This window comes from Pyxicephalus adspersus, chromosome 1, assembly GCF_032062135.1.
Source record: "Pyxicephalus adspersus chromosome 1, UCB_Pads_2.0, whole genome shotgun sequence".
NCBI classification, from domain to species: domain Eukaryota; kingdom Metazoa; phylum Chordata; class Amphibia; order Anura; family Pyxicephalidae; genus Pyxicephalus; species Pyxicephalus adspersus.
Window position 1 is genome coordinate 83,581,179 of NC_092858.1, and position 19,255 is coordinate 83,600,433.

At 35.5% G+C, this 19,255-nt stretch overlaps 1 protein-coding gene across 1 annotated transcript in view; it reads left to right on the forward strand.

Annotated features, from left to right (window-relative positions):
- Positions 1-16,049, forward strand: part of LOC140327058 (multidrug and toxin extrusion protein 2-like) — a 23,409-nt gene extending 7,360 nt beyond the window's left edge. Inside the window, exons 5-17 of the mRNA XM_072406250.1 lie at positions 1,766-1,808; positions 3,348-3,392; positions 4,202-4,299; positions 5,164-5,261; positions 6,041-6,154; positions 9,076-9,143; positions 10,211-10,319; positions 11,965-12,040; positions 13,124-13,193; positions 13,342-13,474; positions 14,235-14,329; positions 14,819-14,915; positions 15,076-16,049. Coding sequence (XP_072262351.1) covers positions 1,766-1,808; positions 3,348-3,392; positions 4,202-4,299; positions 5,164-5,261; positions 6,041-6,154; positions 9,076-9,143; positions 10,211-10,319; positions 11,965-12,040; positions 13,124-13,193; positions 13,342-13,474; positions 14,235-14,329; positions 14,819-14,915; positions 15,076-15,302 — 1,273 coding nt within the window. The 3' untranslated portion in view covers positions 15,303-16,049. The remainder of the gene's footprint in view (positions 1-1,765; positions 1,809-3,347; positions 3,393-4,201; positions 4,300-5,163; positions 5,262-6,040; positions 6,155-9,075; positions 9,144-10,210; positions 10,320-11,964; positions 12,041-13,123; positions 13,194-13,341; positions 13,475-14,234; positions 14,330-14,818; positions 14,916-15,075) is intronic.
- The last annotated feature ends 3,206 nt before the right edge of the window (positions 16,050-19,255 follow it).

Below are 19,255 nucleotides of genomic sequence, written 5' to 3' on the forward strand. Positions count from 1 at the left end.
GAAAGGTGGGGAGGAAGGCAGTAAAGCTTCTGTAACACTGCCTTCCTCCCTGCATACCTTGCATTCTAAATCTAAGTTCGGCTTTTTCCGCTGACAACTGAAAGGGACGGGGAGGAAGGCAGTGAGGCTTCTGTAACACCACCTTCCTCCCCACCCCCTTCAGCTGTCAGAGGAGAAAGCCGTGGACTTAGAATGCAAGGAATGCAGGGAGGAAGGCAGTGTTACAGAAGACTCACTCCTCGGGAGACTAGTTGCATCTCCAAACACTCGGTTGCCCCCAGGAGTGCGCAAAGGATGGTGTTTGGAGATGGGCTGGCAGCAGACCAGGTGCCAATAGATGCGTACTACCAAGTACCAAGATTCTAATAGACAAGTCCAGATGAAGTACACAGGGACAAACACATTCAGAGTCAGGGTCACAGGCAAAAGGTCGGTCCAGGCGGCATAAACTCGCAGGGACAGACTTTGCCACAGAAACAGGCAAAGTCAGCAACAGTAAATCAACTAAGAAACTCTAAAACACAGATTAGCCCAGCTCAACGCTACAACAAGCACTGGTGACTGGGAGCAGGGAGGCAGAAGTCCCAGCAGCCAATAGCAGTGCAAGACTGAGTCAGGAGCAAATTTGCCTCTAAAATATCCTTCAGCTGTGCTCAGTCCCACAGTGTGGTGCTGGGGATGCCGATACATCAGGCTGCACGGCTAAAGGGAAGCAGGGGCTGCTGCTATCTTAGTTCTACTGGCTGCTGCAAATGACATCGCTGGGCAGAATAGCAAAATTAACCGTGTTTTATACTGCAATGGCGCACAGAAGAACATAGAAGAACTCCCTACAAACTATACGACAGTTTGTTCGGCCAGGAAATTGGCTTCTTTGTGGAGATTCAGGAGATGCTTTCTTACATATTCTAATCTCTCACTAGAATACCAAAAAATCTTGCAGTTTGTCCTGGAGGTGGATCTATTTGTGTCCTCAAACAACCACTCACTGTTACAGTTGAACAACCACTGCTAGCAACTTTGAACCTGGTGCCACAGGGCCTGATAAACTGTTTTATTAATCATGTTTGTTTTCTAAAAAAACTTTCAGCCCCACTATAGAAAAAAGTACTCAAGTTGTCCAAAGTTAACTGAAGTATGATATTATTTTCCTACCTGTTTTTTTGCCTTGCTAGATGCTGTAAAGGTATTTTGTAGATACAATTAGAAAAAAACTAAATAGAGAGAAAACACAATTTGTATTTTGGGGTCTGTGTGCTTAAACAGATAGGTTTAGATGAATCACAGATATTTCAAAAAAACACCTTAATTTCATAATATTCCCTATTGTCTACAAAAATAAGTTAAATAATAAACTTGATCTCTGATTTAAGGTAAATCAAAATATATTTACTACAACTCCACAATTAAATAAATTAGATTTTGTACAAAGTAATTAGTAACTGGAAATTTCAGATGGTAACTAAAAAAACTATGCACCTAAAACATGTATATTTTAGACATGGGTGTACAATCTTTACATATAGGCTTAAAATTGCATGCTTTCTTGTCTTTGAGTTTTTGGTATTTTCAGTTGCTTGCTGGATTTGACTCCACCAATGAGAATCACTAAATTTTAAGTACTTTTATTCCTAACATTTGTTCTGCATACAGCTGCACACTAAATAGATACAAAAAAAGTTATTAGCATACATTTAAATTTTATAGAATACAAATGATACAATAGGTACTTTATTCATATATACATATGCATTCTTTTTTTTAGGTTAACACAGAAATATGTGATGATCTTTTTACCAGCTCTACCTGTAAGTTGTGTTTACTTCTGTTCTCTATCCTGGGACTTGTACATGGATCCCGATTTGATATTTTCACATTTTCTAATTATTTGTTTTAGTATTTTTTCTTCATATTTCGTTCTTCTTTTTAGGTCTATTGATGTTATCTATTGTGCTAAAAAAAATACTTCCTGTTTACAATATTACAATCCATTGGGACTGTGGTAAATGCTTTGTGGTTTCAACACGTCTTTAATGATGTTGAATGTTACAGCATAAATTTTTTTTTTTACTGCAAATTTTTAGGCCCAACTAACCCCCAAAATTGAACAAGGCAAACTCTGATAGCAATCTTTAGGCTTCACCTTCTTTGGATTGGAGGGACAGGGCCCTGTAAAAGGGTTCTCTCTGGAATTGAAAAGAAGCATACCAAGAGGGATGGTCAAAAGTTAGTAATTAATTCCCAGAAGGAAATGTCGAATTTCCTGTTTTTTAAATAGAGAGCCCATTGTGATTTTGTTGGAGATTTATCCCCTAACTTTTTGTCCCATGGATCACTATAGCTGGAACAGGAAGTCAGGTGGAAGTTTTTTTACTCCATCATTTAGTTAGGCTTTAAAGCCCCTTTGCAAGGGATTTTTTTAACCATGCAGTTAAAGCGTACCTAAACTTAACATTTTCCCTTTTACATAAAAGGGTCGACAACGCTTATATGTAAAAGCAAAGGGGTATTTATTTTTTTAAGTGCAACACTCTTTAAAAAAAAAGGGTGCAGCACCTTACCTTTCAGTCTTGATCACCTCGGTGCAGAGCCTCCTGGGATACCTACGTCACGCATCCCTGGAGGCTCTGTGTGCTCCTTCTTGGGCATGTGCAGAAGGGACATTTTTTCTATTAACCTCCCTTGTGGTATTCCCCAGTGTGGATCAGGATGGATTTTCCATACCAAAAGCAGTAACACCGAGCCACACTCAGGATGAAATTGCCAGGGAGTTTAAAACTCCTACCTGGTTCCCACGTTCCAGCAGTGTCCTCCAGCGATGTCCGCGGCGTCCTCCAGCAATGCCCGGCATCTGCTTCCCCGGTGTGTGAACGTTGGGGAGGCGAGGCCAGGGGAAGCAGATGCTGCCAGACATCTGCTCGCAAGTGCGTGGCTGGGAGGCAGGACCGTGGAGATGGTAGACAGGACTAGGCGGGAAATTTAAAATAATGATGATTTTTAAGTGTACCGCCTTTACATTTAAAAATCCTTAGTATTCATATCGCCAGGGAGGTTTCTGGAAGGAGATGCCGATATCACGCAAGCGCAGTGAGAACGGATATTTTTTTTTCTCCCCTTTACAACGGGCTATGCCACCCAATTTTGCACCTGTGCAGTGCGCGATCAGGTGACATGCCAAGAAGACTGTGGAAGAAGGAAGAAGGAAGAGAAGATCCATGATGGTGGTGCCCAACGCTTCCCGGTTTAGTTCCGCTTTAAGCCCTAAAGACTGAATGTGTTAATTTCTACTATTTATGTGCTTTATTTCACATTATTACATACTTTATGTTTTTTATTTTTTACCACAGGCAGTATTTCTTCAACAGCTCCAAACAAGATATTTACAAAATCAGGTAAATGACATATATAGTTAAATCCACAATCCACACCTAACAGTTTAAGATGGAACCATTTTATTTTTTTACCACTTTTGGTTGTTGTTTTTCATTTAATAACAGTTTCATTTATTTTCCACTCTCTGTCCCCTTGAGTGTTTAAAGGAAAACTATTCCCAAATTCACCTTTTTGCCCAGTGAATGGAGTCTTTCTAGGACCATAAAAACTTATTTCTTTACATATTAAAAGTCATGATACATAGTTTGTTTACAAATAATCAGATTTTTTTTTTTTTTTGATTGGTCGATTTTTAAAGCAGTGAATTTAACATTCCCCGGTGAAGAATCAATCACCACCATTGAAATACAAGAGCATGAAAGATTCTCCACCAGGGAATGTTTCACTGCTTTAAAAATAGAACCCTAATTTTATTCATTTAATTTTTCAAACAAAAAGTATGACACAATCCTTAATACTCCTAAAATATTGGAACATAATTTGGATTTAAAGATAAATAAATTGGTTAGTAATATGGTTGCTTGTATTTCACCTTCAGGTAAACCTGGAAGTGGTACATAGATGCATGCATGTGATGCAGATGTGATTTCTATTTAATCAATAAAGAGTTCAGCTGCCATTTTCAGTAAAATATGGTGTGGCGTATATAGCAATGGCTGACCAATATTGATATTACAATCTGCAGTTTATTTATATAGTTCCACAAATAGCAATTTGTGGCTTTCTTAAAATTTCTCTTGGTTTGCATTAAATATACTTATATGTTTTTAGTTTATAAGTATAACATAGATTATGTTTTCCTTTCCAGGGTATTATATGGCCCCAGTTTTTCATTGGTGTAGCAGTAAACATCATCAATGCTGTAGTCAATGCTATTTTCTTGTTTGTCTTTAGGATGGGAGTAGAGTAAGTATGCCAGATTTATTTTCATTTATTTTTCATTGTTATACTGAGAACAACCTGGATAAAATAGATAGATAAATAGATAAATTGACAGACAACTGGTGGCAAAGCTTAACCTAAACCTTACACCTCTCTGTAAATGCTAGTTCCTGTCCCTTAGAACTAGTCCTGACCTATATAAAACTGACCTATTACTGTAGTTTCAAAACTTTAGATTATGTTTGAAGAACAATAAAATTAGATAAACCATACTGTTTTAGAGCATGATAATAACAGCCAGACAAATAGCATTTTTGCTCTAGCAGCCTTCATGATTTTCTCATTATGGGTATAGGGTGTAGGGTAGTGAAAAAAACAATATTTCGTATGTCTTACAATATTATTTATAGAATACTAATAAAGCAAAGTTTTAACACATTTATGCAATTTGGGATGTTTTGGTGTAGGTGTACCTAAATCAAATGCCATAAGGAGGACAAGATGAGTAAGGGCTTGTTCTATTAGAGTATTGCATTAAATGCACCATGCAGAAAGGCCATGCACTGGTGGCAATTTACTGCTAAGGGCAAATAAAATACACCTTACTGACACACTGCTAGCCACATATCTGTTTGTTGCTTTGCAGAACACCTTGGAACATGCACTATATTTGTGTGTATGATGTGCTGAATTTGGCAGCTTTTTAACTTAAGTTGTTGGAACAAGCCTAATGTAATTCAGACGTACCTGCTTGCTCTTATCCCGAAGGCATGCTTTGAATCATGTTAGTAATATTTTTTTAACCAGTGTCTTCTTGTATTTAGTCCTTTGCCTAATATATGCATAAGAAAATACCATTTAAGTTAATTGTACATTTCATTTTTTCAGAGGTTCAGCCTGGGCAAACACTATTTCCCAGTGGGCAATGTCACTTACAATTTTTATGTACATAGTTGGTAGAAAAGTGCACGTGGACACATGGGGAGGTATGTTACATGGTTACAGTTATTTACGTAAAAAAATTGAAAAAGTCCAAATGTTTACTAAATTCAGTTATTATTGAACCTTCATGTATCAGCTTTTCCTGTACTCCCCCACTACTACCCTTGGCTGCCAGGTGCCAAGAGAAAAACACAGCCTGAATAGTGGAACGATAAAAACATTGGCCTGCTAGGTGTAATTTAACAATAAATATTTTGTAAGTAATGAAAATAATATTATATAAAATGGTTAGTACTTGAAAATGTTAAAACATATTGAAACATAATAAAATAAATTTGGACTAAAGGAATTATAGTTTTCCTTTATAGCAAACCTGTGCTTTGTACTTGCAGACAAAGCACCAGGTTCACTGTAATAATGAATCTGCTAGCACCACATATACATCTTCTCCTAACTCCCATGTCACTTTGTTTACCCCATGAAAGTGAAGAAAAATACCTGTTAATTCAAGATATTGAAACCTCAGCCTAAAATGCCAAATTATGACTTGGAGGTTACACAAAGTTTACTGTCCTCACTCCTGGCAGCCATAAAAATGGTGGGGAAACAAAAGATTAGCTTTTCTGCATTGGAAAGCACAAGTTTATTTAAGGATTACATATTTGGCAAATATTGGATTAATACATTTCATACCTATCAATGTTACTGTATTTATAATATTCTCTTTTTATTTTATAATATATTATATTTTATTTTTGTATTAGCTTTTACAGATATTCATTTATACTTGCTCATGTTGTTTTGGAAAATATTCTCTTCTCAGGATGGTCCAAAGACTGCCTTCAGGAATGGGATATATTCCTACATCTTGCTATTCCCAGCATGCTGATGCTTTGCATAGAATGGTGGAGCTTTGAAATTGGAGGCTTTTTAGCGGGTTGGTTTCTGCATTCTATGAATACTTTTCATCAGCTTTGTGACACTGTATGTTTTTGGGTTCAGGTAAATCCACCTTCAAGGACTTAAACAACAGGTCATTATTGTGTGTCTTGTTTGGTCCAGCTTCTTACATAGGTCAATTTGGAAAACTCACTTCAGTTGCTAAACTTGTTTGTCCCTTTGCTGATTAAATGTTTGGGCTAGTATGTTAATTATGTCCTTATTATGACCTCAGTTGCATTTTCTGATAATGGGCCTGATTCATTAAAGCTCTACAAGACTGCAGAAGATACACTTTTATCAGTGAACCAGGGTGATCCAGCAAACCTGAAATGTATTTTTAAGCCATTTGCAATTTGTTAGCAGACGTTTTCAATCGTGGACCAGTTCCATTCCTAGTTTGCTGGATCAACCAACTTCACTGATGAAAGTGTATCCTCTCTAGTCTTGGAGAGCTTTGATAAATCAGGACAAATGTGTCTCCTTTTCTGTTTTTAAAACTACCCAAACTATGCTTCTGTCTCCTCCTTTAGCACCAATTATGCATGGGTGGATAAAACACTGCCTGCTTTGCAATTTTACTCTTACCAGATAATCTGCAGCTTCCTAGAGGTGACTGTGATAGTGTGATGAGCAGTGTGTCAAAAGGGTTGTTATATGGTCTTGGGTGAAGACTGTGAGACAGGTATGCTGATCAGAACAGCTGTGCTGTGCCACATGCATTCACCCCAGCCCAACCTACAGGTAGTAGTGTTACACTTAGTGTCATGGCTGCAATGCACACTGTACTTTGTGCACAAAGTTCACACAAAGCACAGAGTAAACATTGGAGGCAGATCACTTTCTCTTAGCATAAGAAATCCGCCCATCATTGGTGGGCCCCATTTACCCCTGGTATTACCGTATGTAGCTCAAATTTTCTCCATATGCCTCAGACACTGAACACAATAGAGCACTCAGTTAGTAGTATCTAGCATGCAATACTGTGTATAGTGAAGCAGTCAGCAGTGTGTTACCTATAAAGCAGTGTACAGTAATATGTTGACCAGTATGTAGCATTTTTACAGAGTACAGTGTGGAGCATTTATGCATATGTAATGTATAGTACTGCATACAGTGTAGCATTGAAGTTCACATAATATGATGTAGAGTACAGAGTAGAGCAGAGAGTAGAGCAAATCAAAATTGGTAAGTAGAAGAAAGAAAGATGTTTGAGGCTTGAGGGTTCAATGCAAAAAATTAATGATGTACTAGTATTTGTACATTCTTGATCCATACATAATTATCGATACAAATTTATCAAATTGTATCTCTTGTTAACATTCACTCTAGACATTATAAATTCATTCTAGACATTGATTTACTATGATACAGTTATGGATACGAGCAGAATGAGAGATCTATTTAGATCATGGATTTCCTGACGCGTTTCACAGAGTATATATAACATATGTTGTGGGTAATGACTCTATCTAAGATTTAATTCAAAACAGGCTAATTAGTATATTTCATATCTGATATTATTGTGTTGTTCACATGATGGTATTTCACCAATTTATAAATTTTATGTATGGACACTACTTTATAATATGGTAAAATACCATTGCGTGAACAACACATTATTATCAGATATGAAATATACCAATTAGCCTATTTTGAATTATATCTTAGATTGAGTCATGGCCCACAACATATGTTAAAAAATCTCTAAAATATGATTATGTTTATTATTTCTGATATTCTTGATTGATATGCTGTTTCATTATTAGATGCAGATTTGCTACTAAACACATTGATATGCTGTAGAAATAGTAATTTGCTGACTATACTCAAGATATAAACTTTTATATGTTGTTCTATTTTGTTTACTTTACATAGAAATCATACAGCTTTTGCAATAAATAACCCCTGAACAAGCCAATACTTGGTGAAATGCATCGGGACATACGTGACCTAAATAAGTCTCTCATTCTGCTTTTATCCATAACTGTATGATAGTAAATCAATGTCTAGAATGAATATCCCAACCTTGTGAATGTTAACAAGAGTTGGCATACAATTTGATAAATTTGAATCGATAATTATGTATGCATTGAACCCTGGAGCCTCAAACTTCTTTCTTTCCTCTACTTACCAATTTTGATTTATTAAGATTATATTAGAGGGGGCTCAACCTATGTGTTAAGGTATAGAAAGAACCTTTTTTTTATTAAAACAGAGAGTGGAGCAGCCAAGAGCTCCTAAAAGATTTGCTTAGGAGCCACATCCTGTAAACTTACCTACATTTGCTTATTTTGGCCCACTTTCCAAGAAAAGGCCAAGTGGTTGTGTTTCTCTCAAGCTAAAAAGTTTCCAGTACATCTGTGTGGTCCTAACAGAGTCATGATTGTTACCATCAAGCTGGTAAAAAGTTTCATGATAACCACATACATAGTCATATGCTAGATTTTTTTTTCAACCCAAATAACATTATACCCAGCAACAGCATACTTGTAGCCTACTCCACAGGAAAGCTTGGCCATGGCTGTGTGTACATGGTTCACACAATTAGTTCCCTGCTCTTAGCTTTGAGCTGCCTGAAAGCTACAGTGTAAGATTGGAGATTGAAGAAATGCTTCCTGATGGATAACGTTATTATGTGAGCTCATTAATCTCTCAGGTCAAAGCTAAGTCTTTTGATTGAAGCCTAATATAATAATGTAAAGTTGTAAAATTACTGATCTTCATTTTTAAAGAATCATGGTGCAGAGGTAGTACTTTGACACAAAAACAAAACAGTTTTTGCCTGGAAAAATCATCACAAACCACTGCTGGTCTTTCTTATTATTTGAATCGCATGGTTATTTTTGGTTCAGTTATTGAAAAAGACACGTAAAGACAGCTGGTCATTTACTGACACCTTCATTTTATTTATTTTAGGACTTATTAGTGTTGTGCAGCTGGGAGGACAAGCCATTATGATGGAGATGATAGCAATGGCAATAATGGTATGAAGGTCGCTTTACAATATATTTTACACCATTCACCTACTTAAGGAAACATTGTTGCTTTAGAGCTAAACATGCAAATATAAATTACACCAATTATTGCATCTCTAAATTTATGAATACATTGTTTATATTATTGCAAGAGTACCAACTACCTACATTTGACCTAATATCAGCTTTGTGACTAGGAGAGATCTGGTCAGCTAAGACTAGGAAAAGATTTTAAAACAGACAATCAGTTGTGCTTAAGTGTTGATGTGCTAATAAGAAACTGGTTGATAGAAGTAGAACTGGGGTTTGAGTCTGCTTCTTCTTCCACTATCCACAAGCTGGCACAGAGACAATACATGTAAGTGTAACTTATTTGCAGCAGAGAAAAATCAAATCTCTATCCTTGCTAGACAAACAAATCTGCCCCATTTATATTGTGTTTTAGTAAACAGTGAAATAGGTATTTGATCTATGTAGTTTGGCTAAAATGTTGTTCTTGAGTCAAATGTCTCAAAGTAAAGCAAATTTAAATTTAGCTTTATGCTTTGGAAAAATAGAAATATAGCCTAAAAAGGGTTTAGGATACCCTGTTTACAAGGATGGGTCCATGTAGAAATGCATAAAGTTTAAGGGTATAAAGTCAATTTTAGGCTTTTATATGTTGGTGATTCATTCAAATAAAAATGTATGCAGTTTTTAAGTTGAATTGTACAAATTGTTCACAAACAGCTAGTGACATTTACAGCATCCTCCTTTCATAAAAAAAAATAGTGCTATTTATTTTAAACTATAGTAGAAATGATTGTGAGTTGTTCTGAGGGACAGACAGTGTCTAATTTATTGACATTTTTAAATAGATGACAATAATAATGTTACAAATAGTTACATTGGTTTTAATTATTAGGATAAATTAAATATTAATTAAAAAAAATATTTTAAATTTATTTTAAGTATAATGTCAATTTAGATATTAGCTGTAATGTCTGACTTTGCTGTAATCCACCATAGTAATACAAAATGATCTTCACAATAATGTCCTGGCTAAATTTCTTTTTACATTATATATCCATCTACAGCTTCCTGTTGGTTTTGGCACTGCTGCCAATGTCAGGATTGGAACTGCTTTAGGAGCTGGAGATGTTGAACAAGCCAAAAAGTCTTGTAAAGTTGTACTTTTGTGCACAGGTAGGTTTTTGTACAATAAAAAATATATATAATATGAAACAAGTAAAAAACATTGGTTACTCCATAAAAAAGCAATGTATTTTTCTGTGCTAAAACATTTTTTTAATGAAACAAAAGCTAATATCTGATTTCTGTAATCTGGATCACTGATTTCATGACTCTCAGTTCATCTATTCACTAGTTCTAATTAAATTTTTTTTGTGTGCATAGCTGCAAAAATTTGCCCAGCTGTGTACCACTGTCACATACTTTGTGGTATCAATGTTTCATTTGTAGTAACGAAACAATATACCTCTTCATATCGTAGATCCAGCTACCTAATACTTAAAAATATTTGCATTTACTAGACTATTTATTTAAGAGAGGACATAAAACACAACCTACCTGCCCAATGCTTTTGATTTTTTTTACAGCACCAGGCCAAACCCAGTACTTAAAAAGAGACTGGAAAATGGAAGCTAATCCCATTCAAATCCCATTCCTCCCCAAAAGGCAAAGCTTCAGCATTTCATCAAAAGTTCTGAGTTTTATCTATCCCTTAGGTTGAGCAGCTACACTGCATGGGGCCAAAATGAATGCGTGTTGTGCTTAATGGCACATCTGGAGATGTCATAGCTCTGTCCAAAATAAAAAGGTTTAGAAGTCTTTTGCAAGTTTTGGTTTATGCCTGCAACAATTTGTCGCACACCCCTACTTCCCCCAACAGAAAAAAATGCCTTAAAATGTGGGAAATGTTTAGGAAGACCATATTCTAAATAACATTATCCCACTTTAAAATACAGAAGCCTAAGAAAAGGGAATATGACAGAGTAAATGTAGATGTAGGAGAGACAAATCAAAAGTTTGAGGATTGTGAGGAGAAGGACCTGTAACACCTCCCTCACATGCAGGATCAGCAACCTCTCTAGTTAAACCCAGACTCTGCAACCATGTGCTTTAGGTTGAATACAATTCATAATTTTTGGGGAATTTTTTGTTCAAGTACTTGTATTTGAATGTGAAAACTTTTAGGATCTGTAAAGTATTCTTCATGTTGATGCAGTACCAGGTCTGGACCAGTTGTTCCTGCCTGGAATTTAGGTTTATTTTACAGTGATGGCCTTTCCCCTCCAGAATACCTTTGCATTAATTTTAGGGATTAGGCAAATGTAGGCCTGCTGACCTTTAATGGCATTGTGGGCTCCTGCTCTGTATTTCATTGGGGCCCAGGGCCACCTAACTCCTGGAGTAGCCTGGGGATTTTACTACTGGAAATTAGGAGTGGATGACACTTTTCTTGCACACTGACCACATTCACTGGCTGCTCCAAAAAGGATATTTATATTTAACTTTTGCTCACCAATGAACATTTTTTAGGTATATTACTTCAGTATTGGATATTGTTGTCTTTTATTCTGATGGAGTTATTTACCCTTCTATTTCTTCTGGTAACTGTTTTTCATGATACTTAGATCAGGAAGTATTGGAAAATACAAACATTTACAACTGTCACAAGAACAGGGAAATTTGGAAACAAGAAATTCTGTGACAGCTGTCTAAAAGAGGGGTTCCTTTCATTTGGAGACTTACTATTATGTCCTATGAGCAAAAAAAAAGCAAAGAAATATGTTTCTAGAATTTCTACATTGTGTTTCCTGTTTTTCAGTACTTGGGTGCTTATTCTTCAGCAGTACTGTACTGGCACTGAAAAACATCCTAGGTTATATGTTTACAACTGATAGGTGAGTATTATGCAGATAAGTAATATAATAATCTTCTTGAAATACATATAAATGATGATTTACACCTTTACATTTGTGGCATGATAATATAAACCACCAAAGGTCAGCCACATCGGCTTTCTCAAAGAATGCAAGCCACAATTTTTTTTTCTAATGTGACTTACAAACATCCTGTGCACCCTCAACAATTGTGTCTAATGGGTGACATGCAGTATATTTTAAATCCTTACCCTCTGGATTCTTGTATGATTGATAACCCTTGTAGGTTTATTGCTATCCCAGCTGGCAGAAAGGTCCTATTTTTTTTTTACCAGGGCTCAAATGTTACTCCATATCACTCTACCCTCTCCCACCAGAACCCAACCAACCAAATGCCCATTTTCTCAATCAGCAACAGTTTCTCACAGTGCTAACATATTCAGTTCAGGAATCTTCTTATAACAAAATGCAACAAAAAGACATTAATCAGGATTTACTCATGGGAGGAACTGCTGTCTTTGAGACTCCTACAGTAATGGAGGGGACAGGGACCACTTTAGCATTGTTACCTAAAACCCCAGCCGTGCTGGTCCCATCCTTTCCTGAGCCATAGCAAATATTAAAACACCCAAAATACAGAAAAGGTCACACTGTCAAAAGTATGTAGACACTTTGGTGTGTGTAGGGTGGTTAACTTAGAATAGGTTAGGGGGTACTGTAGGTATAGGGTGTTAAAAACTTTTTATCAAAACTTTACCTTTCCTTTACAAATATTGATTCACTTGCAACCTGTTGCAAAACACTAAATAGAACAGAATACCTGTATACTGTAGAATGCAGTCCATCTACTACATTGAGCTATTACACAGAGCACTTGTTTGAAGTAATTTTATTATATTTGTAAATACTTTTAAGGCTTTAAGTGGAGGAGCAGATCTTTATTGTAAAAAACCCAGTTTTCAAAATATGACTGCCCCCAGCCTTAGGAGAGCAAACAGTTGCAAAAGTGTAAACAAGAAAAATGTTTTTACATGTTATGTGTAATGTTAAATGTGGTATAATATTAACATACGTAATTTAATTTTTTTTTGTCTATACATTTAGACTTATTGTCGCATTGGTTTCAAATATTGCACTCATATTTGCTCCGTTTCACCTGTGTGATGGTACAAACGTAAGTAGTTTACAATTCAGGTGAGTTTACAAAAATAAAAGTGAAAATTAATTGAAACTGCAGAAGTAGCTGGTTTGTCTGATAATTTATGAAAGAAAATCAATGTGATCTTGTAAAGGTAACATTAAATATTCAATATCTGGTTTAGGTAGTCTGCAGCGGAATATTTAGAGGAACAGGAAGGCAAAAAATTGGAGCCATTACAAATATTTTTGGTTATTACTTCATTGGAATTCCAGTTGGATTATCGCTGATGTTTGCAGCTAAACTTGGGGTTATAGGTAAGATCACTAACCACATAAATGGCAGGAATATCTATGTACGAAGTGAATATGACAGAATTGCTGGATCAGCAATATCAGCTAAATTTAGCTTTGTTTAAACAGGTCAGTTGTTATGTGACCTGCTGCTATAGCCATAGGGTAAAATCAGGTAGGAAAACAACTAAACGTTGCACAAAGTATACTAGTAATGGTCCATCAGTTTGCATTTAATTTCTTGTGGTAATGGAAACAAGTATTTTGAGAACAAATAAGGTTTAAAAAGTAACTATAGCTAAAAATTTAAAAAAGTGACTTTTCTGCAACTGCTAACTTCAAACAGAAACAAAAATATAAACATTTAAAAGTCAAATTATACCAAATATAAGGCAGATACTGAATAGCAGTTCAGATATAACAGAATGAGTTAGTTGTTGTAATCTACAATAGGCAGTTCTAATCGCAGCAGTAAAGCCTTGACCATAGCCATATGGGACCATGCTATAAAGGCCAAAAGCACAGAGACCTCAGCACAGTCTAAATACAGACATTTTTAAATTAATGTGCTCCTAGGATTTGGTTATTTTGCTGATAAATAATGGGAGACATAGAGGGGAAAACTTAACCTTTATTTTTAAGGCAAATAGTTGGCTGATATTACTGCATCCTGCATCATACTGGCTAATATGTTTTGTTATTTATTTATTTTCTGCAAAGTCAGGTATTGTGTCATTTAGTTGTAATCGCTATATATCTTTCTAATTCATATTGTGTGTTAAAGGTCTATGGATTGGAATGTTTTGCCCAGTGTTGCTGCAAACTTGTATTTATTTACCATATATCTTTCGGATGAACTGGCATGAGGCCTGTGAAGAGGTAATAAAATACGCTATATAGTTAGATCTACCATGAACCTTCAAATAAAAACTATGGGTATATTTTTGCTACTCTTAAATGTTTATTAGCATGTGTTTGTGTAAATGTTTGTTAGCAAGTGTAAAAAAAGTGTTTAAGTGTCTAAAAGTATCTAAACTCCAAAATGAAAAAGTGGTATATATATTACAGATACATTTTAGGTATGGTGGCTGCATTTTTTAGGCTTTTTTCCCTTTATTTTCACCTGGTTATTTTGTGGCACATTTTCTGTTTTTGGGTGATGAGCCTACTTTTTGCAATCCCTCTGTGAAAAAGCAGCACTGTAATCATATGCTGCACTCTTGATTTGGGCTACAATAGCTTTTTGTAGCCACATCTCTACTTTATAGCATGGTATTGTAAGGCTGAAACCCCCTTTTAATAAACAGTATATTGTATGATGGGTTATTATTTGTACTGATTGCGCCTAAAAAAATATTTACTTTCAAGGCCAGAATAAGAGCTGGAGTGAAGCCACAGAAAAGCCATGATACCAGAATTTCACAAAGAGATCTTCTGAATTCAGAAATTGGCTTGGTAGAAAATGGTAAGTTGACTACATAATATAATGAACCAAGTGTTACAGTAATATATAATAAATGGTATAATATTTATCATTTCCAAATGTATGGAAGGGTATATATTGTTATATATTGAATATATTGCTATATAAAATAATAAAAAAATCTTTATCTTCTATTTTACAGGGGACACTAAAATGTCTGATTCTAGCTTTAATACTTTTGTCTTGCATGACATGGCCTCTGGAGAAGATCATACAAAGCAAAAAGATCTACCAATAGAAACAATAAATGTTGTAGGTGAAATCCTCTCCACTAAACAGCTGATTATACGGAGGGGTCTAGCATTGCTTCTATGCATTGGCGTACTTATAGTTGGTATCATAATTAAACTTATTACTACCGAAAGGTAAAGTAGGAGGACATGAGCCATGATAAACAAATTTAAACAAATTGCTGTGCTGTGTTTCCTGGACAATTTCCCGATAGTCAGCCCCACAAATCCTGTAAGAAAGCAGCATATACCTAATTGATATTGAATGTATAACATTGATGCAACTTTATTTTTCTAAAAAATAATATTCAGTATTACAATGTGTGAAGGAAACAAATGTGAAATAAAATTTAGGAGGCAGTATTGCAACAAATTCTATATCCATTCCAGGTTTGCTTGATCACCCACATTCACCAATGATACTTTTCTTCTCCATCTTGGAGAGCTTTAATAAATTTGACCCATTGGATAACTGTGAATATGACTGTTTATGGCTGGACTTGAATAAGTGGTGTTGAATAATAGTGAGGATTAGCCAATTCTTTGTAACCAAGCAATGCCAACTTTGTTAGACATTTTGGCTTAGTCTACACAGACGTTTTCCCCAGCGTTTAACCTGAGGCTTTAAAAGCCCATGATTGAAATTCCCATGCATTCCAATGGGGTAATATACACCAGGGCGTTATCTTGAGGCACCTTTTGGAACTTTAAAGATAACGCTTCTTGCAACATTTAAAACGCAGGGTAAATGTGGTAAAACGCAGGTATACGCATCCATTGATTCCAATAGTGGCGTTTTCCTGCGTTTTCCGGTGGGTTAAAGGCAAGCTTTAAAACGCTAGTAAAAGTGCATATTAACGCATATAAACACCTTTTTAAAACCCTATGTATAGACTCAGCCTTTTCTTGAGCACATGTAAAATAAATGTAACTAAAAGAAACAAAAACAATTATTGTAAAAATTGTAGCAGTGTATTCATTTCTGTTTATGTTTCATAGTAACAATAAATACGTATGTGAATGTATGTATTTGAATAAATACTCAATGTATATATTTTAAAGTATAGGGCTACACTCCTCACTGAAAATAATATTTAACCAAAAATGTCCACATAGAGCAAAAAGCCTTAGCTTTTAGTAAGTTAAAAATAAAGGTATAATAAATGTTATACAGCGCACTATTAATCATCCTATAATCCAGAATAAAGGTCAAATTTTAATAATCAAACATGAAAGAAATATTAGCTGGTAGATTGACTTTCAAATCTAGCAGCAGGGCTCTACATGAATACCACAAAAATATATCTGCTTATTTATCAACATCATCATAAAGCCAGAAATAATCTTATAGAAGTTGGTCTCATAACAACTTTGCTAATAACAATGACCTGCACTATTACAAAAAGAACAATCGCATCAGACTGAAATACTCACTCATTTGGAACTTCAACCTTCTGCTTCAATAAAGTTGGAGTTAGAGCTTTGATATATATAGCTTGCTGTTTTATCTGTCTGAAACACCAATGAATAATGTACGAAATACAAACCTAATGAAAGAGCTGGGATGAGCATCCTATATTTCTGGGTTAACCTATTAAATATAAGGGTTTTTTTTTACAATTTTGTTTGTCATTTCAATCTAGTTTTCATTTTACCTAACAAAATTGTGTCCTTAATTTTTCTCAATTCCTCCTATATCCTTTTTTTTTTTGTTTTTTTCCCTGCAAATTCGCCCAGAGAAACCAAATTAGCTTGAATTCGCTGTAGAGGCATTTTCACTCTTTTAGAACATAGACTCCATAGACTTGTATAGGAACTGCTTGCAAATGCTTAAACTTTGTAAAGGTGTTTGCAAATGTCTGTGCAGGCATCTGGGAAAAATTAAACTAGAACCTATTTTTGGGAGATGCTGCTGTTTCTTCTACTCTGACAAGAGTTCCAGCTCTTGTAATTCATTCAGCTGAGAACACCTGGGGATAGCCGTCCTCAGCTTCCCTTGTGTGTATGTGACTGAATGAATCCAAAAAACATTGCAATTATTGTTAAGATTTGCAATTAAAAAAGTCATTAACCTTTGCACAGACATTTGCAAACAACTGTACAAGCAATTTTAAGCATCTTCAAGCATTTCCTATTTAAGTCTATAGTCTAAAAAGAGTAAAAATGCCTCTAAAGTCAACCCAAACTAATCTGGTTTAAGAATTTTCAATGGGAAAATTTGGAGGGCAAACAAAAAATGGAAACAGTAGGAATAGTGAAAAGTAAATATGACAAGCAAAACAATGAAACCAAATGAAAAAAGGATTGAATCGATAAACAAAAATCTATAAAAAGATTATAAATAAAAGTTACATTTAGCATTTCTAACAAATCCATGGAGTGCAGTTAAAAGTTACAGATGATGGATGACCTCAGTGATGTTTGGGTACAAATCAACCTTTACTGCTTCCTATAATATTTTGGGCTTGCATACCTGATGTGGACATATACAAATGTATGAATGGACATATACAACAAATAATTGCCTGTTCCCTAAGTGATCACTGTGGAGTTGTAGCTACTAATGTTCTGATCACAATGTCTATACTTTCAAGGATTTATCAGTTGGAACTATAGATAGTTAGGCAACCTTATAGTGTATATTACTCTCAGAACTACATTTCAAGAGCAATAAAGGCTCTAACATTATCCTGTATGCAGCTATTAGAATTCAGCAGCTGCTCTAGAAAAGTGGTGGTGGCTGATTATAATACAAAAACATTTTCTTCAGTAAATTTTTATCAAACTAAGGTACAATTCAAATGGCAATGGTTCTTCTTTTTAAAAAGAAAATAGTAATTAAACTTTAAGGAGAATTTCCCTTTCTTTTCCTTTGAGGTTGTGTATACAAGGTTGACCACCCCATGAGGGATGGATAAAAAAGGACTTATGCTCAACAAAGACGTGGTAGCTGGCAGTCTTGGCCAGGTTACCAGCTTCATGCAAGGAAGAGTTTTATATGTTCTCCAAACTTCATGTAAGGAAGAGGTTTAAATGTTCTCCCAAGATTTGTGTGGATTTGTTATAAAAAACCCCTATAGGAAAAAAGTACTATACAATTGTTGGCATGAGTTGAAATGTTAGCTTTTACATAGTTAAATAGTAAGTCCAGATGAAAAAAGACATACGTTCAACTACTAGGGAAATACCATATCCCAGATATAAAACCCTATGGACATATTTGTTCCAGAGGAAGGCAAAGAGAAAAAAAACACACTGGTACACTTTGATCCAACAGGGAAAAAAATTCCTTCCTAATTCCATGAGGCAATTGGATATTCCCTGGATCAAGTCTCTGTTATGTTTACTTCTAGAAAAGCATCCATCTTTTTCCATAAAACTACAATAGTAGTTGCTGAAACTACTTCCTGAGGGAGGCGATTCCACATTTTTACAGACCTTACAGTGAAGAATCCCTTCCTTATCCGCAGTTTAAACTTCTTGTCCCCCAGATGCAAAGAGTGCCCTCTTGTTCTTTGTAATGACCTTAAAGTGAATAATGGGGAAAAGGGTTCTCTATGGACCATTTATATATTTATACAGGGTGTTCATATCCCCCCTTAAACATCTCTTCTCAAGGGGGAATAGATTCAGTCCAGCTAATCTCTCCTCATAGCTGAGCTCTTCCATTCCTTTTATTAGTTTAGTTGCCCTTCTCTGCACTCTCTCTAATTCCATAATGTCCTTTTTGTGAACTGGTGCCAAAAACTGGACTGTATATTCCAGATGTGGTCTGACCAATGCTTTGTACAGGGGCAGGAGAATATCTCCATCTCTGCAGTCTATTCCTCTTTTAATACAAGAAAGTACTTGGCTAGCTTTAGATATTGCAGCTTGGCATTGCATGCTGTTAATAAGTCTATGATCTACCAGAACCCCCAGATCCTTTTCCATTTCTGACTCCCCCAAATGTATTCCCCCTAGACAGTATGAAGCATGCATGTTTTTAGCCCCCAAGTGCATAATTTTACATTTATCAATAATAAATGTCATTTGCCACTTGGCTGCCCAATCAAACAGCACATCCAGGTCTGCTTGTAGATTATAGACATC